At 64.0% G+C, this 22,885-nt stretch overlaps 1 protein-coding gene across 1 annotated transcript; it reads right to left on the minus strand.

The window, feature by feature from the left end:
- Nucleotides 1-4,189: 4,189 nt before the first annotated feature.
- Nucleotides 4,190-21,761, minus strand: SH3D21 (SH3 domain containing 21). The gene is made up of 16 exons (XM_030539366.1): nucleotides 21,498-21,761; nucleotides 20,827-20,887; nucleotides 18,489-18,604; nucleotides 17,445-17,535; nucleotides 17,035-17,129; nucleotides 16,566-16,641; nucleotides 16,051-16,151; nucleotides 15,140-15,238; nucleotides 14,392-14,428; nucleotides 10,851-10,919; nucleotides 9,923-10,040; nucleotides 9,469-9,554; nucleotides 8,257-8,372; nucleotides 6,964-7,136; nucleotides 6,247-6,310; nucleotides 4,190-5,743 (listed from the first exon to the last, which is right to left on the minus strand). Exons 1-16 carry the CDS (start codon nucleotides 21,759-21,761, stop codon nucleotides 5,648-5,650), a joined length of 1,662 nt encoding a protein of 553 aa, XP_030395226.1. The 3' UTR covers nucleotides 4,190-5,647.
- Nucleotides 21,762-22,885: the final 1,124 nt, after the last annotated feature.

The following is a 22,885-nucleotide window of genomic DNA, read 5'->3' on the forward strand; positions in this document are numbered from 1 at the left end:
CCCGCTGGCTGTGCAGTGACTGGGTTTGCATTCCTGCATGAGCGGGTGGCACTGCAGGGAGCTTAGGGCAGCATGGTCCTGCATCGTGTCCATGGGGGCACCCCCAGCCCTTGCAGGAGAAGGGAACCCTGCTGACCCCATGGGCATGTGGCTGTCCAGCCACTGCCAACCCCTCTGGCAGGCAAGCCCCAGAGCTCACCAATCCCCAGCAGCCCAGGATCCCAGCCACTCCTCTTGACCACTGGCTCAGCTTGGCTGAGGGTGGTTGAGGGCGTGAAAGGAGCCGGGGCCCAGCAGCTGCAGGGAGGATGGTGATGAGCTGCTGCTGGTGCTCTAGGAAGCGAGAGACATGGGCAGGGGTTTGGGCCCAGGACCGTGAATCTTACACTCTGGGCACCCTGTCTGTGCCAGGCCCTAGGAATGCAGCGGGCTGCTGGGTGTCTCTGTCACAGGAAGAGCTTCCCATTCCCCAGCATCTCTGAGACCAGCTCCAGCTGGGACATCACCGCTACGTGTGATGGAGTAGGGGCTGTCTACATGGGGGATGGGAGAGCCGGGGATGTCTTTAGGTGAGGGACAGGATCTTTAAGCCTGTAACCTGAGCCAGGGAGGGGGTTAGCACCTTGGAGTGTGAAGCTGGAAAAAGGAAGCGGCCGGCTGGAGGAGGGGCAGTTCAGTTTCGGTTTTGGGCTGGATGAGGGGAATTCAGGGGATCCTATGCTGGACCCAAGCGCCCTGAAACTCCAGAAGGACTTGATTGAGGGGTCCTGACTATGCCAACAAGCTCTGCTGTAACCTGCATTCCTGTTGTCCAATAAACCTTCTGTTTTACTGGCTGGCTGAGAGTCACTGGGGGTCCCAGGAAGAGGGGTGCAGGACCACCACCCCCACACACTCTGTGACACCCTGCCTCCCTCCCCACATCTGCCTGCAGAGAGAGACCCTCCTGCTCCCCGTGCCAGGGCAGCAGGGAGCCTCTCCATGGGCTGGGTCTCCCCTCCACCCAAGGGGCAAGGACCGGGGTGCAGTGTTGCTCTTGGACACTGGGGTGGCACTGTGCAGTGCAGGGACATTTCTGCACCTTGAGCAGTTGGTATGATTCCCTCTGCCGCCCCCATAGCCACTCCCTGGGGAGCTCCGGAAAGGGAAGTCGGAGCAGTGCTACCCCCGCCTGCTCCAGGTTGGAGCCTGGCCCCAAACCAGCCCCTTGGCTACTCAGCAGGGTGGGTGAGGTCAGTCACTGGTGCTTCCCCAGGCAGCACCGCCACTGCTCCCTGGTCTGACTGCAAGGCCCACGCTGCCATTGCAGCCAGCTTGGTAGGTGCCCGGCCAGCCTGCCCCTGGAGCCTGGTCCCAGAGCGCAGGGCCCGTGGGGAGTTAGACCAAGCCTGACTTCTCACTTCGGGGTTTGCACAGGACGTTAATTGTGGCAACATGGCCAGGGCATGTGGCCTTCTCTGCCTGGGCCAGGGGCACTGGGGCTTGTGCCCAGGAGCATGGGGGAGCCCCACAGCAGCATACAGTGCCCGGCTCCGGCCAAAGGATGGTCTCACCGGCATGGGGCCCTTCTCAGGAGTGCCCCCAGGACAGCGTGAGTGGCACAACATAGGCAGAGCTCATGGCTACCAGGTCAGAGCTGTCTGGAACCTGAAATGTGCTTTTATAAACAGCATGAACCCTTCCCTGAAGCTGCGTGGTCTCTCATGGCATCCGGGGCTAGCCCCCCTTCCAGCCCCAGCTATTCTCCATCCTGGCGCTCAGCTCTGCCTGCTGGGAGCAGCCTGGTCCCGTGCACCAGATGAGCGCAGGGAGCCCCATGCTCCAGCGACAGACTCCAGTCCCCCGAGGGCTGTGCCTGCCCCTGCCCAAGGATTCACCCAGCACAGAGTGAATGCAGGGCAGCACCCAGGGCCTGGGGGAAGGAGCCCTGGGGGAGTGGATGCAGCATGCTCGAGACCTGGCTGATGGCAAGGTGGAACCAGGCAGGGCCAGCCCACAGCAGGGCCAAGGGGCTGGCCTATAACATTTTGTCACGTGAGGCGGGGAGCTCAAGTGATGCCCCCTTCCACCCTTGCTTGGGCCAAAACATTGAAAGGTCTCAATTCTGGGTCCTAGTAGTGCCCCCTGCTCCCTCCACACACATACAGAGTCTGGTACCTGGGGCAGCCGCCTCAGTTCACCTCATGGTAAGGCCAGCCCTGGCAGCTCTCCAGCCCTGGCCCTGCACCCTAGTTGCTGTGCAGTTGGGTCAACATCCCCTCCCCTCTGCACCTCAGTTTTCCTGGCTGGAGCCTGGGGGTGAGAACCCTTTTGAGCAGCTGCCAGGGCAGTAGGTGCAAGGAGCAGTGAGGTTCCAGGCATTAGAACCTGCACCCTTGGCAGGCAGATGCCCCAGGGCACCTAGGAGCCCCAACCCAGCAGCTGTGCCTGCCTCCAGCCCCCATCCCCTTGGTCCTGAGCCCAAGCCTCCCCCTGCCTTGCAGGAGCTGCTGTCTGGAGAAACCTTCCCAGGCTCCTTCCCCTCCCCTGGCCCCAGCATTCCTGCTAAAATTAGCTGCTGTCCCTTTCCGGCAGCATCTGACTTGCCCCATCAGTCACTCCTGCTTCCTGGATGTTGGGGGAGGGAGGGAGAGTACTGCCGGTTCTGGGGTGGCTGCCAGCAGGGTAGCCCAGCGGCCTGCGGTTAGTGCAGCCAGCCGCAAGCCAGGGCTATGGGGCGGCTCCCAGCTCGCTGGGGTTTGGGCTGCTTTCAGAGTCCATGGCAAGCTACCACCCCCCCATCCCCAACCCCTCGAGCCAGGGGCTCCCAGTCGCTCTGCACCCCAGCCAGCTCTGCTGTTTGTTCAGGGCCTTGTGTAAACACGCCCCAGGGCACATGGGGATGTGCTTGCTGGAGCTGGCAAGGTGCCCCCCTGGCCAGCCCCCTTTAGCCCCTTGACTAGCATGAAGGACCCCCCCCGTGCCTCTCACCTCCAGGAGTTGGCACTGAGCCCATGGCAGCCCAGAGCCACCTGCCTATGATGGTGCAGTGCCACATGGCACCAAGGGGCCGACCACTCAGCCTGCTGGCTCCTGGGCAGTGAAGGGCCCAACAGCCCGAGCTGTGCTTAGCCCGGTCCAGCCCAGGGCTGCCTCTGCCAGGCCATGGCTGCGCTAACCAGTCCTAGGGCAGCCCCTCCCTGCCTTTGTGTGGGAGAAGAACGAGACCTTCCCACGCCTGAGGCCACAGCCCCACTCTGTCCCAGCCCAATGTACAAAAATAGCTGGTTCCCACCAGGGCTGGGCCCCCTGCCGCCAGCTGTAACAGGACCCAGATGTTTTCCAGATGTGCCCTCCTAGCCCCAGGGTGAGCAGGCTGCCAAGAATGCAGAGAGGTTTGTGTCGACCTGCACCAAGCTGATAAACAAGGGCAGGGGGCTGGGTGCCAGGTGGGACCCTCCGGGACTGAGGCCTCTGGGGGGGCAGGGGCACCAGGCTGACAGCACGGAGACGGGCTTTGCCTGGCCAGGATCCAGTAAGCAGCTTCCTGGGGACGCTGCAGGGTGTAGAAGGGATGCCTGGAGCCTTTGTGGGGGGAGGGGACAGGAGCCCAGAGCCAGCCAGCTGCCCTCCCATGCCAGCCTTAGGCAGCTGTGCATGATGCCCCTTGGCTTGGCTGTGCCCCACTGGCTCATCTCAGGAGCCTTTGCCCTGCCCTGCTGCCCAGACAGGGACTGGGGGAATCACCTGCTTGCACAGGGACAGATTCTGATCTCCCTGCTGGTGCTAGGAGTGGGTATGCACCAGTCATCTCCCTCTGTGCAGCGAGGGGCTTGCTATCTGTCCCTGGACCTCAATAGGCTGATTCCTTGATCCGAGCTGATTTAACTGCCCAGCCAGGAGGGGCTGGAGGGAGCCGGGAAAGCGCTAGGACACAGACTGCTATTTAACCAGGCAAAGAAAACCCAAACTGGCCTTGCCTCGGTTTCTCGCCTCCTCCCTACCCCAGACTGAGAAACACTGCGTGGAGCTAACCTGGCCTGCTGATCAGCAGCGAGCTCCTGGCTTTCAGGCTGACCCCTCTCCCCAGCACTTTGCCTATGGCTGGACTGTTCCAACTCATCAGGTCAGGGACCGGCTTGCCCCTCAAATTTGTACAGGGCCTTGCACGTCGCAGATGCTGTCGACACTACAGCAGCCAGGCAGCAGCTAAGATTTGTATAAAAATAGTTTATTAAAATTTTACACATTTATAAAATAGTTTTTAAAACCTCAGGCTCTCGGCAGTGGGACAGTTTCTGGGGGCGAGGGACACTCACAGCTGTCCCAGCCCCAGCTCGTCAGACACGGATAGCCGGAGCGGAACCGGTGGGCACTGCAGCAAGCTGCTCCCAGAGCCAGGGAGAAACGCCCAGTTCTCAGGATGAAAGGGCAGTGGAAGCACCAGAGAGGTCAGACAGGGCTCCTGAGAGGGAGGGGGCTGGCGGAGAACTGGGTCACTCTACAGACACCAATGCTCGGTCATGTTTGAACACATGCTCACCAACACAACTTGATTCTAGTGCAGACAGAACACCAGCACTGGCTGACTTGTGGGGGACCCTAGGGCCGTGAGGGTCCAGCCTGCACGAGTGATCACAGCTTAACTAGGATGAGGATTCCCGCACCTACGTCTGATCCAGGGACAGCTTAGCCAACACATCCGAGCGCCCTAGTGCGGACAGGGCAGGATGTAACATGTTAGCTGGGAGGAAGCAGCTCACTCCACGGGGCCAGCTGACCAGGACAATGCAGATGGTTGTCTGCACTAGGGTGAAGCTGTTCCAAACCATTACCCTGGTCTAGTCAGAGCCTGGGGCCAGGTGATCCAAGGGCTGACGCGCAGCAAACAGGGCTGGGGGCAGTCAGCACAGGGATTTTTGTCTGGGAGGGGTCAGCATCAGCAGCCCCCAGGAGGTTTTAAGGCTAGGGTCAAAGTTGGGCTCTGAGAGCTGTGCTGGGCTAAAAGATGGTTATTTCCCCCTCCCCCCCTCAAACACCCCCCACACCAACGGAGTGGCTGGGAACAGCACAGAGATGAGCACAGCCCAAGGCTGGGACAGGTCAGGGGCGGGGGGAAAGAGGAGAGCCAGGAGCTCAGGACCAGTCTCCAGAGAGGGACACATGCTGCTGGGACATGGGTGGCCTCTCCTGGGGCAGGGGGATGGAGGGGCCTCTTTTGGCCTAGATGCAGGAAATTCAGAGCTGAGCAGGTGACGGGGGGTGATGACTGCCCAGCGCTGGCTAAATCCAGGCAGCAGCCAGTCGCTCCAGCGAGGCCAGGCCTACGCGCTGCCGGCATTAGCTCTCTGGTCCTGCTAGGGCATCACTAACTCTCCTGGCAGCCCCCAGCCCTGATTCTTTCCCAGCAGGCAGGTGCCCCATGCTGCCCATCCCCCAGAGGGTCAGCGCAGCAGGACTGCGCCCCACCACAGTGCTCCCCCTGAGGGCCCAGGGAGCAGACGCAGCAGATGAGCTGGAGGGGCTCTGGGCCTTCTCCCCACTCCCCGGGGCAGGGATCTGGCCTTGGGGTGAAGAGACACCAAGGGGAATCAGTGGCCAGTGATTCTCTTGTAAGTTTAACAGCTCCCGTCAGAGTTTGCAGAGCGAGGCCTCTGCACAGTGGACATCACAGCATGGCCAGCAGTTCTGCTGATTCACTGCCCTGCACAGCTGCTCCTGCTCCTTCGAGGGCAGACATCCGCTTCATGCTCTCAATTTCCACCTGCAAAGGAGAGACGAGGGGGAGCGAAGGGAACCAGGGTAAACCCCAGACCCACTCCCTGTGCTGTCCAGGCAGGGCACCTGCCTGTCGCTCAGAACGGGCATCCCTGAGCACTCGGTGGAGAGCAGCAAGACACCCAGGCCCCAGGTTACTGATGGGAAGAGCGCAGGAGACAGGGTCAGTGCCCATTTGTGTGGCATTCAGGCACTACACAACGAAGACTCAGTTACCCTCCATCCACAGGCTCAGCTGTTAATCCTTCTAGATCCAACTCCAAGTGCCAGCTCTTGCTCTGACCCACCCCCTGCCCCATGGGTGGAGGCCAGGGGGATTTCACTGACAAGACACAGAACTCCCTGCAGCAGCAGCATGCGAGCTGGGGTTCGTGGGGGTAGCACCCTGATGACAAGCTTTGGGTTTGAGAGATTCCAGTGAGGGAGAGGCTGGGGTAACCCCCCACCCCTGAATTTTCCATGCAGCGCTGCATCCCCAGTGGCTCTCACCTGCAGCACCATGCGCTTGGCCTGCTCCTCCTTCATTTCCATCTTGAGCTCCTCCATGTCCTTCCTGCAAAGGGCAGTGCACAGAGCTGGCCGGGGCTGGCCCTCTGGGGGCCCGGGGGCTGGGGCTCAGGGCCAGAACCTTAGCCAGCTCCAAGAAGTCACCCCAGGCACATGGGCCCTAGGAGCACCCAGCTCTGCAGGCCACTGCTTCTCATGCAGGGCCTCCCATGAAGTTCAGTGCCAAACCTCGATCTCCCCAGGCCATCACCTGACTGTACAAACATGGCAGGCACTCAGACCTCATTCCCCCTCCAGCCATGGTGCCTTGGGCCGATTCACCGCTCTTCCGGCCCCACTGACACGACCGGCCAGTGCTGCTCCAAGACGCTGGCCACAGGGCTCTCAGCCAAGGCTGGCACCAGGCTTGCCCCCCCCAGGGCTCACCAGCCCTGAATGGGACACTGCCCACCAGGGCAGACGTGCACAGGGGCTGGCAGACCAGGCCAGGGCGGAGGCTGCTGTAGGCAGTCACCCCCAGCCCAGGAGAGAGGCAGCTCCAAGCACAGCTAGGAAGCAGAGACTCATGCTGCCCTTGGGGATGGGGAATGCTGCATGCAGCAGGCGACTCGGGGTGCTCTGGCTGGCCGTCAGCTTCTGGGGTCAGCCCCTGCCAGGGCTCCAACAGCCCCCACCTCCCCTACACCCAGCCCCACTCACTGGTGCTGCACCCTCATCAGGTCCATCAGGATCCGCAGGGACCGGAGCTCGGCCACCAGTTCCTCCAGAGACAGCTTCTCCTCTGCCTTGGGGGGGTCCCCCAGGCTCTCCGGGGGCTGCAGCTCCCTGGCCTGGATGCTGCTCTTGGCTGGGACCAGAGGTGCCTGCACATGCTGCAGAAGCAGGGAAAGCCAGTCACTCTTTGCAACTGGGGAATCCCACAGCTGAGCACCCCCACCTGTCAGTCACAGAGCTGCGGGCACCAGGCGGGCATTCCCCTAAGAGCAGCACCTCAGGGAAAGCAGGTCTCCAGCACCCACCTCCCCACTGATGCTACCTGGCTCCATCAGCTGACAGGCCAAGGACAGAATGGGTCCTGCCAGCCAGGTTCCCCCTTGGATGCTCCTTGCTGGGCAGGGCCAGACATGTGCAAAGCCTCGCCAGGTGCACGGAGCTGGCCCTGGCGCTGCCCATGCTGCAGCTTCTCCCCAGCTGGGAGGAGAGGGGCCAGTATGGGATCAGAAAGGTGGTGCAGGTGCAGCTCCCCTGACCTGAGTGCAGAACCAGGGAAGTGGCCCCTGCCCTACCTGCCCCACACACACACTCCCATCCCTGTTGTGACCCTGGCAGCGAGGTGGCACCCTGCTCTTCTGCTTCTCCTCACCCCCCGCACCCAGGTGCGGCACCCCTCCCCTCCCCCATTCCTCCTACGGGAGCTCCAGAGAGCTCTGGTGCTGCTGACCCATCCTACAGGGCTCCTGGGGCCGAGCGCTGGGGCCCGCCCTCTGGGAGCCCAGCCCCAGGGCACAGCAGGGCCAGGTGAGTAGCCTGCACGGTGGCTGATATCAGGAGACAGTGACTCCTGCTGCCCACTGTGCCACTCTGCTGCTGTGTGGAGCTCCTAGGTGGGTTTATGCCGCTCTGCCTGTGCATGGAGTTGGTTCTACACCCTGCAGTTTACACTCGCTCACTTCACCAGACCCTGCTCCCGTAGGCCAAGCCTGGCACTGGCCCATTATTTCAGCACCTTTAAAACCAGTTGGTGCCAAGGCCAGGGTCCCTGCCCTGGTGCTGAGCACACACCAGCCCCTGCTTGACATTCCTCCCCACCACAGGGACTCTGCGGCTAGGGGAGTGGCACAGAGCGGTTAGAGCCACTCACCCTCCGGACAAGGCAACTGCAGCAGAGAAGCTGTGGGCAGCAAATGCAGCACAAGGAGCTTGACCACACAGCCCAGCAAGTCCAACCCTTTCCCATCCACCCCCAGCAAGGGGTGCTGTCCGGGCACTCACCGGAGAGCTAGCGGGCGGCTGGCTGGGCGGCTTCCTGCCTGGCATTTTGGGACGAGTCGTGGTCGGGTGGCTCAGTTTGGCATTGGAGATCAGGACAGCATCGAAGCCATTTGCATCTGCAGAATCAAGAGGCACCAGCAGCCCTCTCCCCATCAGCAAATGCGGCTGGTGCCAGACTCCAGGGCAGGCCCTGAGCTCCAGGGGCTGGGGGAGCCCTGGGCACAAGGACTCCACCAGTTCCAAGCTGTGCTGTCAGGCTGAAGAGCTCTGCATCCAGACCAACCACACCCTGCCCATGCACCCTTGGGCCAGGGCGACCCACACTCCTATAGCCAGACAAGGCAGCCAGGTGCAGGGCCAGCTCCAGGGTTTTCGCTGCTCCAAGCAGAAAAAAAGCAGCGCGATCGTGATCTGCAGCTCTACCGCCGCCGCTTCAGCGGCAATTCGGCAGCTGGTCCTTCACTCTGAGAGGGGATGAGGGACCGGCCGCCGAAGACCCAGACATGCTGCCCCAAGCAGCTGCTTGCTGGGCTGCTGCCTGGAGCCGGCCCCGGCCAGGTGGCCCAAAGATTGGCCAGCGAGGCCTCCACAGAGCTCACCCACTCGAGGGACTGAGCTCTTTGGAACGCCCGCGCCTTGGGCTGGGCACAGCACAGGGCTGTAAGGGGACTGACTGCTCCCTGCCCTCCCAAGGCAGGGCCCCCTTTCTGCTCCTGACGAGAGGTAGAGATTTGGGCAGCTGCAGCAGGGGACTGGCCAGCAGGACTCCCGGGTTACACACCGAGTGGATTAGCTGGGTGAGCCGGCACCTGGAGGCCTGGAGCTGCAGCAGGGGACTGGCCAGCAGGACTCCCGGGTTACACACCGAGTGGATTAGCTGGATGAGCCGGCACCTGGAGGCCTGTTGCATCGTGTGGGCTCCTCACATGCAAACAGCAGCAATTTCCTCACTTTCCTAGCCCAGGCCAGAGGGGCGTGGGGGTGCTCAGAACCCAGGGCAGAGCGAAGTCTGGAGGTGCCAGCCCTGCCCCAATGCCCTCAGTCCTGCCCGGGGCAGAGACTCCACCCATGCAGGCCTGGCTCCAGTCACCGCTACCGGTGGGCAGCTTCCGCTCGGCCCAGGGCTCTGCTGGTGGACACCGGAGGGAGTGATGCTACTTGCCCACCCAGTGAAGGGAGGGGTCAGAACGTGCCAGATGGCAACAGGCTTACCCGGGTCCTTGGGCTTGCTCTTCTCCGCACTGGCTGGGGCACAGTTCGTCGGGGTGCAGGGGGGCCTGCCAACGGCAGAGACATTCCTGCACATTAGGGGGCTGCAGTCCTGCCCCCTCATGCCTCTTCCCCCCCTTCAACCACACACTGTGTCCATCCCACTCCTGCCACTTCCCCACCCACCTGGGGGGCCAGGCCGGAGGGAGGAGCCTAACTCAGTTGCTCCACCCCTTGCAGAGGTAACAGCCGGCGATGGCATTAGCGGTGCCAGAGGCAGGCGTCCGCCCCCAATACCAAGATTAACCCCTGGGAGGTTTGCGAGAAGAGGCCCCCACCCGACAAGGAGGGGGGTTAACATCCCCAGCAGCCTGCAACAATGGCTAGCTCGTGCCTAGACCTCCCCTCCAGCTAGCGCCTGCCCTCTGCCCAAGGGAAGGGGGCAGGGGCTCCTTACCTGCCGGCAAGGCTGGAGGCCAGTTTGGTCTTGGCAGGGACGGGAGGGGCTGGAGCTGCTTTCTTGCTGGCAGGGAGGTTCATCTTGGGCAGGTCCATCTTCTTCTGCACCTTGGGCTCTGGGGGCAGAAGGAGGGGTGAGCAGCAGGAGACTGGCTGTTCCCCAGGACTTACCCTCCCAGCCCACGACTGGCCAGGGGCTGTGGCCTGGGTCCCAGGACAGTCCCCAGCCAGCAGACAAGGGCCCGCAGCTGAGACCCCATCATGGCCAGGTCCCCTTCAGAGGCACATTCTTGGCCAAGTGTCAGGGGAGTTTCCCCAGGGGCCATGGAAGTGCTGGTGTTTTACTGGTGTTTGAACGTTTGCCCTGGCCTGGGCCAGCAACTACCAAGTGTTTCAGCCTCTGGGCCCGGCTGGCAGATTGGCAGTGCGCTAAGGTGACACCTCTGCACACACCAGGGAGTCACACAAGGCAGGAAGCCCTGCCTGCTGCGCTCTCGTCTCTTCCCCAGCTGCCTCGAGCCTGGCTGGCCCCAAGGGGCACGGACCGAAGCAGGAGGGGGTAGGCAGGCTATAGCCTAATGCAGGAAGCGGACTGCGACGAGCTGCTGTCCTAGCCATGCCCTCCCCCTCAGCTCCCCTCCTGACCAGGGATCCTGAGCAGCCTCTCTGGGCTGAGGGGAGGGAAAGCTACGGCCTGTCGCCCACGGGGAAGGAGGCAGACCCGGCTGAGGCAGGACTAGCCCCTCACACCCCACCTCTACCAGCCGGCTCCTTTTTAGTCAGCTGGGTGCCCACGGCACATGCCCTCGGCACGTGCCCTCGGCACGTGCCCTCAGGCGCATTCACTGAACTCACTGGCACATGCCATGCACCCCGCTACCAGGATGGAGACTTGACGCTTCCCCCAGCCCCCTGCCCTCATTTACCTTTGGGCTCGTGGGGGGGCCGCAGCTCTGCTTTGCTGGCGCTGGAGACTTTCTTCTCCGGCCTGAAGACTGGCAGAGAGGAGCAAGACGAAGAGTGAGGCACTGGCTGACTTGGGTTGGGGGCAACATGCTCCCCCCGGCACTGTCCCTGCTCCCTCAGCCCCAATAGCCCCCAGCCCTGTTTGCCCCAGGCCCTTCTTTTGGGGGGGTGGGGGAAGAAGAGGAGGCTGGGCTTGGAACCACCTGGCCCGAGTGGCCGCCAGGGCCCTGTGAGGGCAGCCAGCCCTGCTCCCTCCTGTGCTGGGACCGGCTACATCCACCCGGGAGTCTCACCGCCCCTCAGAGGCCATCACCTGCAGCTAGGCCTGGGCTGGGGTCACACCAGGCCACCTCCACCCATTCACCTGGGTTGGGGGCACCTCAGCAGACACCCCAGGGAGATCGATGTAGTTCTGCTTACACCAGAGACTCCCCCTGGCTGCCCAGGGGAGGGGAGAACCTGCCCTGCCCAGGCCTGGCAAGGGGAGCAGAGGTGCTCGCTCAGGGTTGTCAGACGCTCCCAGGAGGCGAGTGAGTCAGCAGCATGGGGCTGACACCCACGCAGCCCAGCCTGGTGCATCCGGGGAGCTACAGCAACACCCAGCACGTGTGTGTGAATGCGCACGGGGGGGGGAGGGGAGAAACAGTCAGAGGGGGCCGAGCTGCCCCAGGGGACAGCTCAGAGCAGGGCTTTTGGTTGGCTTCACGCTGGCTTGGACTCTGCCTGCACTGCCAGCCTCACTGCCCCTGCGCCAAGGGCACCAGGAGGGGGAGCTGGGCACTGTCCCTGGGGGTGCTCACAGCAGCTGGGATCTCAGATCACAGGGTGCCCCCAAAATACACCCAGAGTCTGACTCCCATGGTGGGATGAGCTCAGAACCGGCCCATCCCCCAGACAGCGCTGAGCACCTCCCCACAGCAGCTACAACCCCCCCTCCACTCGCTGCCACATGCAGCCCACGGTCCCCAGCCAGAGCTGGAGTCTGCAGCCTGCACTTCCTCTGCCGGCTGCTGCACCAGCTCACTCCCCGCGTAGGGATGGGCCCCCCACTGCAGGGCACGCAGCCCTCTGGCCGACAGCCTCTGCCCCAGCCGCCTCCCTCCCGCCCCGGCGCCGCAGTCCTGCTGAGGGCCCATCTGGGAAGCCAGCCCCAGCCCCGAGCTCTGGGGCGACTGGGCCCTGGGGACAGGTTACACCACATAACACCAGGGCAGCTCAGCCCCACCGCAGCCCTGCTAGCTCTCACCAGAGCAGTGCTGCCTCTGCTAACCAAGCCCTGACCCCTGAGGGTTCACACAAACCAAAGCCACCCACTGATTTTGTCCCTTTGCCAAGCCCCGAGGCTGGAGCACCCCTCCCCACAGCACCCCCACCTGGGTCTCACGCCCCTCCCCACAGCACCCCCACCTGGGCTCCACACCCCTCCCCACAGCACCCGCGCCCCCCACCTGGGTCTCACGCCCCTCCCCACAGCACCCGCGCCCCACCCCACAGCACCCCCACCTGGGCTCCACACCCCTCCCCACAGCACCCACGCCCCCCACCTGGGTCTCACGCCCCTCCCCACAGCACCCCCACCTGGGTCTCACGCCCCTCCCCACAGCACCCGCGCCCCCCACCTGGGTCTCACACCCCTCCCCACAGCACCCCCACCTGGGTCTCACGCCCCTCCCCACAGCACCCGCGCCCCCCACCTGGGTCTCACACCCCTCCCCACAGCACCCCCACCTGGGTCTCACGCCCCTCCCCACAGCACCCCCACCTGGGTCTCACGCCCCTCCCCACAGCACCCCCACCTGGGCTCCACACCCCTCCCCACAGCACCCACGCCCCCCACCTGGGTCTCACACCCCACCCCACAGCACCCCCACCTGGGTCTCACGCCCCTCCCCACAGCACCCGCGCCCCTCCCCACAGCACCCCCACCTGGGCTCCACACCCCTCCCCACAGCACCCACGCCCCACCCCACAGCACCCCCACCTGGGCTCCACACCCCTCCCCACAGCACCCACGCCCCACCCCACAGCACCCCCACCTGGGCTCCACACCCCTCCCCACAGCACCCACGCCCCCCACCTGGGTCTCACACCCCTCCCCACAGCACCCCCACCTGGGCTCCACACCCCTCCCCACAGCACCCACGCCCCCCACCTGGGCTCCACGCCCCTCCCCACAGCACCCACACATCCCTTCCCACAGCACCCCCACCTGGGTCTCATGCCCCTCCCCACAGCACCCGCGCCCCACCCCACAGCACCCCCACCTGGGCTCCACACCCCTCCCCACAGCACCCACGCCCCCCACCTGGGCCCCGCGCCCCTCCTCACAGCCCCCACACATCCCTTCCCACAGCACCCACCCTGCCTGGGCCCCGCGCCCAGGCAGGGGTGGGCACGAACCCCTCCAGGCAGACCCAAGGGGAGAGCCCTGGTGATGGAAGCTGTGCCCGTCCTGGGGCCAGAACCATTCCAGTGGGTTCAGTCTGCCACTTCCTAATAGCCCCCTGCACTCCCCAGCAATAACCAGTCGTCAGGGGACACTGCGTGGGGCTGAGAGATGGGCTGGGGAGGGGGGTGGAGGCTGAAAGCTGAAAGACGACAACACTTCTGGAGCCTACAAAGCCCCTGGTCCAGCAAAGGCCCCCATGGTGCAGATCGCCAGAGCCACTGAATCCAGCCCCAACCCCCAACCAGCCAGCCCCAGGGTGCAGCTGCTGTGTTCCCACCCCAGGACGGCTCCTGTACACCCAGCACGTTGGGATCCTCCCAGGTGCTAGAGCGGGAGGGCACAGGGTTGGCACAGCGAGTGGTTGCTCGCAGCGGGGACCGCTCCCCTCCATACCACTCTGCACCACACGCATGCCATGGACAGCGCAGAAAGCAGAGGGGATGTGGGTACCTGCCACCACAGCCACGGATGGGGCCTTCACAAGCTGTTTGCAGGATGAGGGGGTCCGGGGCCCAGGCTCCGGCCTCCAGCCGTCGGCTGCACTCACCGGCCGTCAGCAGGGACCTGCCTGCGGCGCCCCAGAGCTCTGCTCCGAGCCAGCCTTCCCCAGGATGCTGCTCAGCCCCTGTACCCTGGGCACGTGACGCAGAGGAAACTAGCACCTCGCGGGAAAGGAAGTCACAGACGCAGAGCACCCAGGGCTTTGCAGCTCAGGAGCCTCTGCCATCACCTCGGCCCTGCCAGCTCCCCTGCTGGCTGCCCGGCAGCGCTACCCAGAAGCCAGCCAGCCTGGCAGGGGGAGTCTTGGTGACCCTGCAGCACGGGCCATGCACAGACTGCTCTGAGCTGCACTTGGACCCACAGCTGCTCTGTTGATAAGCCCATGTCCAGGCCAGCCTCTGGGGCTGGCAGGACCCCCAACTAGCCAGGCTGGCTGCCCCCCCCTTGGCAGCTCCAGCCCATGGCCTCCACTGGGTCTGCTTCACTAGGGAAGGGCTTGCAGCCAGGCCCCCCGCCAGCTCTGACCCTCCCGCCATGGGCTCCTTACTCACTCGACTCTTGGCTCCGCGCAGGCACCACCGCCTTGATCTGCAACAGAGCAGAGGACGATGAGCAGGAGGGGGCACATCCTGCGGTGGTTCCTGGCCACTCTTTGCCCCATGTTCAGAGCATCTCTGAGCTAGGTGAGGCCAGCCCCGCACAGGGCAGGAAGAGGGGCCGTCGGCGACCCTGCAGCTGGGAAGGATTCTCTCTCTCTCCCCCCACCCCAGCTCACCCCCAGCCAGACGCGTCCTGGGCTCTTCCATTTCAGCAGCTCCAGGGACGGGTGCTGGCCGGGGCAAGCTGCTGGCCCGGCGGAGGTGAGCCCAGCGGCTGAGCAGGAGCAGGGTACCAGGCTAGGAGGGCAGGGCTCAGCTAGGGATTTATTACTACAATTGCCAGCTTGCCCTGCGGATTTCCTCGCCCAGCCCCAGAGCCTGCGTGCCCAGCCGGCCCAGGAAGGAGAGGGACATCTGGCCCCTGCCCAGTCCCTGGCCCCTGCCCGCGTCTCTCACCAGCTGAGCGAAGGGACGGGCATGGGCCACCCCTGGTTGTTCCCTCGGGGTCACTGCGCACCTGCTGGGGGAACACAGAACCTGGAGCGTGGCAGTTCCCTCCCCCCTGCAATGGGGCCAGGAGCCATTTGCCCAAGTGACTGGCTGTCCCGGTGTCCGAGCCCCTGTCCCGAGGTCTGCGCCCCCCTGCCCCCCACAGGGCCGCTCGCTGGGCCCCCCACGCCAGCCAGCCCGAAGCACTCACCTTTGGCACCAGGGGCTGCAGCAGCATCACAAAGTTATCGGGGAAGAGGCCTCTCTTGCCATCACATTCCCCTTCCCACCAGCCCTCATCCTCTGTCTCCTGCAAGGCAAGCAGGGAGTGCCCAGCTCAGGCCGGGGTGCTACCCCCATGGCCCAGCACCCCAGCCACGGCTCAGACATCACGAAGCACCAGGCCAAAGCCCAAGGGGGTAGCACCCACTCCAGCCGGCTCCCTCACAGCACTGCCAGCAGAGCCCATCCAGAGTCAGACCCCTTTAGCAGGAGGGGCTCAGAGTGCCCCGAACGCCCTGGCTCCAGCAGGTCCCTGGCAGCAAAGGCACTGCGGGGGGCATTGTGATGCCCACAGCTCCCGCCATGAAGGGAGGGGATCGCAGCCCTGTGCCCAATGCCTCCCTGGCCCACAGGCATGGTGCATTGCTGGGGGTCCCTTCAGGGCACGACGGCTGGCACGGGAACCTTCCCCCAGAAGCTGCAGCCAGCAGTGCCAATGGACCAGCAGCAAGAGCAGCTCAGCTGGGCTCCTGGAGCCGGGAAGCCAAAGGGGGACTCTGGAGCCCTTCTGAGACAGGACAGGGTGTTGAGGGAACAGAGCGCGGTGAAGATGTGGGGCTGAGACCCAGAGACTCACGCCCTCCAGCAGGCTCCACCATTTGGGTTTCCCCGTCTGGTTGGTGGAGCAAAGGGGCCGGGGATGTTGGCTGTGTCCCCTGTATCACGCCCAGAGGCCACAGTGATGGGCCAATGACACGCTACTGAGCTGGCTGGGGGGCAGGCAGCTGCGAGGGGGCTGGCTACCCCACCAGTGAGATGGGCAGATCAGCACCCCCTCCAGGGGGGTTCACAGCATGCCCTGGCAGCCCCACCACTGTCTCCCACTCCCCAGGCTCCCACCTTGCAAAGAACCAAAACGACATCTCCTCTCTTCAGCTGCAGCTCGTCCTGGAGCTCTGGCTCGTAGTCGAACATGGCCTTGCAGTACTCGGCCTCGCAGTCTGGGCAGGAGGGGAGGGAGTCAGAGGAAAGCCCCACACGGTCGCCAGAGGGGGGGCGCTGTGCTGCTCAGAGGGAAAGGAATCAGACCCTGCTCGAGTGGGGGCAGGGGAGGGTCCATGCTCCTGCCCTGCAGATGCAGCGGGAGCACAGGCCTGGGGGCCTGGACTCCAATCCCAGATCCTGGCCCCACCACTGCCTAGGTCAGAGGCCCAGGGGCAAGTGGCTTCCCTGGGATGGGGGGACCCATCCTGCCCTGGGGCAGTGGCTGGGAATTGCTCCTTGAGGCCTGTTGGGGGCATGGTTCTCCCTTCCATCCACTACAGCCCCAGGGACGGCCCCACAGGGGACACGGCTGCTCAGCAGAGGCAGCAGGCTCCATGGGGCGGGGGGAAGTGCAGGCAGGTCTCACTCACACGGCTGCAGGGGCTGGCTTGGCGGGGGGCTCTGGGCTGCGGGGATGGGCTTCTCCAGCTTCTTGGGGGGCTCTGGCTGTGGAGGAGACAAGGCTCATTAGCGCTCAGGGAGTGGGTGCTCAGAGCACTGAGCTTCAACCCCCCCCCCCCCCCAGGACCACCCCAGAATGGGGGCTGACGCTCCCACTGACCCTCCTCCTAGAGCCGGAGGAACCTGGGCCCAGGTGAGCCTGGGGTAGCCAGCAGTGCCTGGAAGAGCCTGGGCAAGCACCCATCAGCCCAACCGGCCACCCCTGGGTGCGGCTTTATGGCCTGGGCCCAGGAGCAGCCAGACAGGTTCACCTGCTGGGTCAGGCCACCCACTAGCCTGTCTCCAGGGAGCCGGGGGTGGAAGGTGAATCCCAGGACTGTCCCCCCCGTCCCTCTGCCCACAGTGCCAGGGGCTGCCCCCCAACGAACACACACTCACCTTCGCTGCCTCCTTTATGATGAAGGTCTCATCAGTCAGCTTTGGCCTCTGCTTCCTAGCCCCATTCTTTGGGACGGCCTCCGGGGCCAGCAGCCCTGCACACACCACGGGGGACGGGTTATCTCAGGGCACCTGGGATGGGACAGCCCCTCTGGGGTGGGCACAGATGCTGCTCTGACCCAGAGCCCCAGCAACCTGCCAGCTCTCAGGGCACAGGGGCCCTGCCCACCCCCCACTGGTGGGGACAGAGCACTGGGGAAGCTCACACTTTGCACCTTGGAGTCTTCCCAGCTCAGCCCCTCCACATGCCACAGGCTGCAGCCTGGGGTCTTTCCTGCAGGGAGGATCAGGGCAACAGAAGAGAAGAGAGCCAGGCCCAGCTACCCAGCCCCATTGCCGCTCCCCCCTACCTGGGGGCAGCCGGTCCAGCTCCTGGACGAAGTTGGAGGGGAAAGCACCAACCTGGCCGTTCTTCCTGCCCAGCCACCAGCCATCCTCAATCTGCCGGGGAAGAGAACGGCTCAGAGCTGAGCCCCACCAGCCGCTGACCCAGTGCGCCCAGAGCCTCTCCAGCAGCCAGGCTCGGAGGGTGCCATTGTACCCACCCCTGCCACCGGGGGGACTGAGCCCTGGCCCACGCCCCCCCCCTCCATGGCATTTCCCTAGGGCATTGGGAGACAGTACGGGTGTCTCAGCCAAACCCCAGCCTCCTGAAAGAACTCCCTGTAATGTCCATTGGACACAGACTACCTCTCCTCCCCTGGTCCTGACCCACCGCGTTGTGTGTGCTGTTACGCCACGGCCAGACTCCACCCCCGACATGGCTGCTCATTTCAATGCCAGGTGACACAGCCCTTGTAGCTCGAACATGAGATCCAGAGGGGCTAGAATGGGGCCAGGCTGCCCCTCCTGAGGTCTCCCGTCACCTGCCCAGCTGCCCACCTGCCTTTCCCCACCCTGCTTGGCCTTCCCATGCCCCTCCCAAAGCAGACATTAGAGCAGACTTCGGGGCACTTGCCTGCCCCTGGCTCCCTGCTGCATGGAGGGGTGGGAGCTGTGCACACCTCTCTGGTGGAGTTGGGAAGCAGATCTTACCCTGCCAGCTTGGCCTCGGTGCTACCCACATGGCACAGAGGGAAAGGGAGGCTGGAATGGAGCAGGCTTTGGCAGCACACAAGTTGGCCTTGGCCCTGTGCTGCTGGGCTGTAGCTAACTGAAGCCTGGTCCCTGCTCCCGCTGGGGTCTGGCCTCCCTGCCCAGCAGTGCCTGCAGCCAGCACCGCGACCCAGGCACAGGGGCTGGAAAGAGCCCTCCAGCCACCTCCCACTGCTCCCTGCCCCCCAGGAAGGAACAATGCACCTGCACCCCACCCCCCAAGTCATTCCCAGGCACATCAGCCTTGGTCTCTGGTCCCAGGCTCCTGGCTCCAGCAGCTTCCCCCCAGCCCTGCTCACCTCCTGCAGGATCTGCAACAGCTCCCCAGCTTTCAGCTGCAGCTCATCCGCCTTCTCTGGGGTATAGCTGAAGTTCACCTTGCACCAGCGCTGCCCTTGTAGTGGTGGCTTCTTCGCTGGCGTGGGAACAGCACGAGACATGTCACTCAGGGAGGGAGGCTGGGGGACGGGCTGCACCCTGCCTGCTGGGGGAAGAGCTCAGAGACTGATGCACTAGGGGCAAGCTGGGGTCCTAGCTTCACAGCTCAGCTTATAAGGCCCCCTCCAAGACTTAACCTGCACTGGGATTCCCCCCCTCCTCTGACTACCCCACTGCAAACCCTGGTAACCCCAGGAACGGGGCTGACTCCCAGCAGGGTGTCAAACCAGCCCTTCTCCCGCAGAGGCTGCCGCCTGTGCTCCACAATCTCAGCTCTCACTAAACAGTCAGGTCTCCAGCCCTTACAGGGGCAAAGGAAAGCTTGAAAACCTGAAACAAGAAGGAAGTGAGGCAGCAAAAAATGAGAACTCAGAGGTGGAGAACTGCCCTGTGCAACTAGAAGGGAGGTTGACTCTGAAACCTAAGGAGGGCATTTCTGGTCTCAGCCCTGATAACCATTTCACTGCTGATCAAAGCAGAGGACAAAGAAGGGTGATGGTGTGGTGAGCGGGAACCTCATTTTGCTGCTTTGTGGAGACGGAGCTTGGTTTGTAGGTGGAGCTTAGGAGACTCCCACTACTTCCACCTCCCACCCTAGTTTGAGCTCTGCCCTCGACAGGAGATGGCTCGGTCCACAATGTGCTGCTTTGCTAGTGTAGGGCAGGTACCTCCTGGGCTAGTCTTGCTGGCGGGAGGCCAGGCTGTGGGGCCGGGAGAGGGAGAGAGTTGTCAGTGTCTGGCATGGCCAGGCCCAAGTTGCTCCCCCTACACACTGCTCCCACACTCCAGGCAGATCCCTGTCAGCTCAACACCCACTGTGGCCTGGCCAGCAAACATGGCGCCTTCGGGTGTAAGAGGCAGGAAGCCCATTTCCCACCTCTCCCCAGTAGGAAACTTGGCTGCCTCCCTACTGCTGGAAGAGCCCTCACCCCCGGCTACCCCCCCACTTCTCTTCCTCTCACAGCCTGTCCCGAACCCCCATGGCCTCCACGCTGCTCCCCCACGCTGGTTCCTGGCCCAAGCAGTGGGTCCTGTCAGGCCCTGGCACACTGCAGTGGCAGGGCAGGAAGCAGTAGCACCCCCCAAGTCAGGAGCCAGCAACACCCCCCAGTATGGTGCTCCCTAGCGACTCCCCCTCCTGGCCCCAGCCACAGGAGGCAGATCAGCAAGTGGGTCCTGAGCCAACGGCAGTAGGCGCAGGCACGGGCCCTTACGGGGAAGGCAGCCAACGTGCCCCACTGCAAATCTGTGGTGTGCAGCACCACAGGGAGCCCAGGCAGGGCAGGGGTCAGTGGCATGGCACCTTCCCTCCCCAGCCCTAGTGCAGCAAAGATGCTGCTGCCCCACCAGACCCATTGTGATCTGCTGGGTTCCCATTGGGCTGGAGAACAGGCCCATTGTGTATGTCAGTCAATCAGAGGCCAGCATGTCAATAACAGGTTTGCTGTCAGGCAGTGAAAACGCCACAGCTGGGCTCTGGGTCCCGAGCTGACAGCTGCCACCATGGCACAGAGCCCTGTGGGGACCCCACCCCAGCTCAGGGGAAGGGAGCGGTCTCTGGCAGGCAGGACAGAGGAAGCAGGGGTCTTGTTCCCCAGGGCTCAGCGCACACAGTGGGGGCAGGGGGAAGGAGACACAGTCAGGGCACCTGGGAGCGGCAACTGGGGGACCCGGCTGGCCAAGGCACAGAGACTAAGGATGCCGCTCGGCTCCGGCAGGACGAGGAGCCGGTGAGTCTGGGACAGGCAGGTGATTCTGCACCAGTGAAAAGGGCAGTGCTATGCCCCCACTCTGCCCGCTGGCTGCATGCGTGGGAGAACCACTAGCATTGCCAACAGGTCAACTGAGCCCCCACCCCCCAGTCAAAGCACCTAGAGAGCCTGTAGGCTCCTTGCAGAGATGGCACTAGAACCCAGGAGTCCTGGCACCCAGCCCCCACCTCTACAGCTACCAGCCCATTTTCAAGTGTGTCTCCACCCCAATCTCAAAGCCTGAGTCCTCAGCTGCCCCTCCCCCCGGTTACTCTGGCACCCACCATTTGCACGCCCACTTGATGGTTCATGCCCCAGCATCCCTGGGAGTGAGGGAGTCTGGAAACCGTGCTCTTTACTCTGGTGTCCCACCAGCAGCACCCCAGGCCCTGGGTCTCTTGCACGCCCTGCCCGAGGGGCCCCGCAGTGCACTGCACCAGCCACTCACCAACGCGGGTCGAGCGGGGGCACCTCCGACCTCCGTCAGCCATGAGAGATGCTGGGATTTCCTGGGGCAGACAGAGCACAGGCCAGGTAAGGAGCTGATGTGCTGGGCCGGGGGGATGTGAAACCCACTGCAGCTTGTCACCCCTTGGAAGTGAAACTTTTGCAGCCACAGGGACGTAGCAACCTTGGAGATCTGCTCCCAGGTAATGGCAGAAGCTCAGGGTTCACGAGGTGCCATAATCTGCAGAAAGCAGAGAGTGCAGCAGGACCCAGCCCCACCCCAGGCAGGGCCAATACCAGCATCAGCCCTTGCTCATTTCCAGGTGCACCCCACCGGGATTGTCCAGAGAGGAAATGCCACAGAAGGCCCTGCCCAAGGGAAGGGGGGGTGCTCAGTGCTGTGCCTGAGGCAACCTCTAGCCCTGGGCTGCAGAAGGAGCCGGCTTCCACTAGCTCACCCGTCTTGCACAGCAGCCCCCACCCACAGCAAGCATCTGGAAAGTAGCTACTAGGAGAGTGGAACTAGCTGCCTGTCCTGCTTATATAGGAGACTTGGGAGGGTGTGGCCCAGGACCCCGCCCCTTTGCCCTGCCCCCAGAGAGGCCTAGGGGAATGCTGGGACACTGGAGGATTTGGGGCCTGTTTTGCATGGCATGATTTGCAGCTGCACACTGATTGCTCAGCACCCCTGAACTTCAGGCCGTAGGTGGCTCTGGAGTCCTGCAGGTGTGTATTGATGTGCACGCCTTCCAGATGGCTGCAGGGCGTGGGCGTGCGCACCTGTGGGGGTTGATGCACATGGTCCCCCGCCCAGGTCAGGTTTGCTTTGGGAAGCTGCCACGCCACCTCCAAAGCCCGGCCCGCCAGGCTGTGTGGGTAGGTCAGGCAAGCAGTAGATTCAGCCGTGAGATGGGCCTGTGCTGTGGGCAGGAGCATGTGGAAGATGGTCCCGTCCCCCAGGCAGGGCAGGGGAAATGCTCCCGCTTCTGCTTGGCAGCGTGTCCCTCCGTAACCCGACAGGATCCCCCACCCCACTCACCTGCACAAACTGCCGGGGAAAGAGCCCCGTCTTGCCAGCCAGCTCCCCCTGCAGCCACCCCTCCTCCGGGCCCGACTCCACCTTCTGCACGATGTCCCCAGCTTTCAGCTGCAGCTCATCATCCCGCTGCCCAGAAAAATCCACCAGCACCAGGACCTCCCCTAGCACCGCGACAGAGTGAGGCTGAGAGTGGGGTTCAGCTCGGCAGAGCCACCACCCCGCACCCATGGGGGCAGGAGCGGAGCTCCCTGAACAAGGCTGGGCGAGTGCAGGAGCCTGAGCCCATGAGCTGCCCTGTTTGCCCAGCCTGGTGCCAGGGCGCGGGGCCTGGAGCCATCTCTCTGTGCTGCCCATGGGGGCGCGAGCGTCAGGGCTGAATGGTGCCTTCCCCCCCTCGGTTAGACTGTGAGCCTGTTGGGGCCGGGACTGGCTGTGTCTGGGCCGCACCTGCCAGAGGGGCCCTGGGCACTTCTACAGCCAACAGTTACGCTAGCGGGGCTGGCGCCCAGGTGCTCAGTGGGGCCGGGCCTCGCGCCGGAGAGCAACGCCAAGGGCCTGGCGCTGCAGGTGGGACAACTCGCGCAGGCCCCGGGGGGAGAGGGGCGGCGCGGTCCCTGGGCCCCAGAGGGGAGGAGGTGACATGCTCCCCAGGCTCCGGGGTGGGGGCAGCACAGTCCCCGGGCCCCAGAGGGGAGGAGGAGACGTGGTCCCTAGGCCCCAGGGCAGGTGAGGGGGGAATGCGGTCCCTGGGCCCCGGGGTGGGGTGGGGGTGTGATCCCTGGAGGGGGGTGCACTCCCCAGGCTGGGAGGCTACTGAGCATTTGCGGGCAGGCTCCTGGCTTCTCCCCTCTCAGCGTGTGGACGGGGAGTGAGCTCTTCAGAGCCAGCCCTGCAGGGGGGCCCTACAGACGCCAAAGCCTTAAAGCTCAGGGAGCTGGCTAGCCCCAGTGACACGTGGGCGTGGGATCAGAGGCCCCTCTGCCGAAGGGGCTGCTCAGCCGAGGCCCAGCCCCGAGCCCGT

The sequence above is a fragment of the Gopherus evgoodei genome, chromosome 20 (genome assembly GCF_007399415.2).
Source record: "Gopherus evgoodei ecotype Sinaloan lineage chromosome 20, rGopEvg1_v1.p, whole genome shotgun sequence".
Classification (NCBI taxonomy): domain Eukaryota; kingdom Metazoa; phylum Chordata; order Testudines; family Testudinidae; genus Gopherus; species Gopherus evgoodei.

Coding starts and splice junctions, on each gene's coding strand:
- SH3D21 (XM_030539366.1), bottom strand. CDS start 21,761: ATGCTCCTGCCCACAGCACAGGCCCATCTCACGGCTGAATCTACTGCT. Junction 15,239..16,050: donor TCGTTTTGGTTCTTTGCAAG/GTGGGAGCCTGG, acceptor CTTGCCTTGCAG/GAGACAGAGGATGAGGGCTG. Junction 9,555..9,922: donor GCCTCCAGCCTTGCCGGCAG/GTAAGGAGCCCC, acceptor CCTAATGTGCAG/GAATGTCTCTGCCGTTGGCA.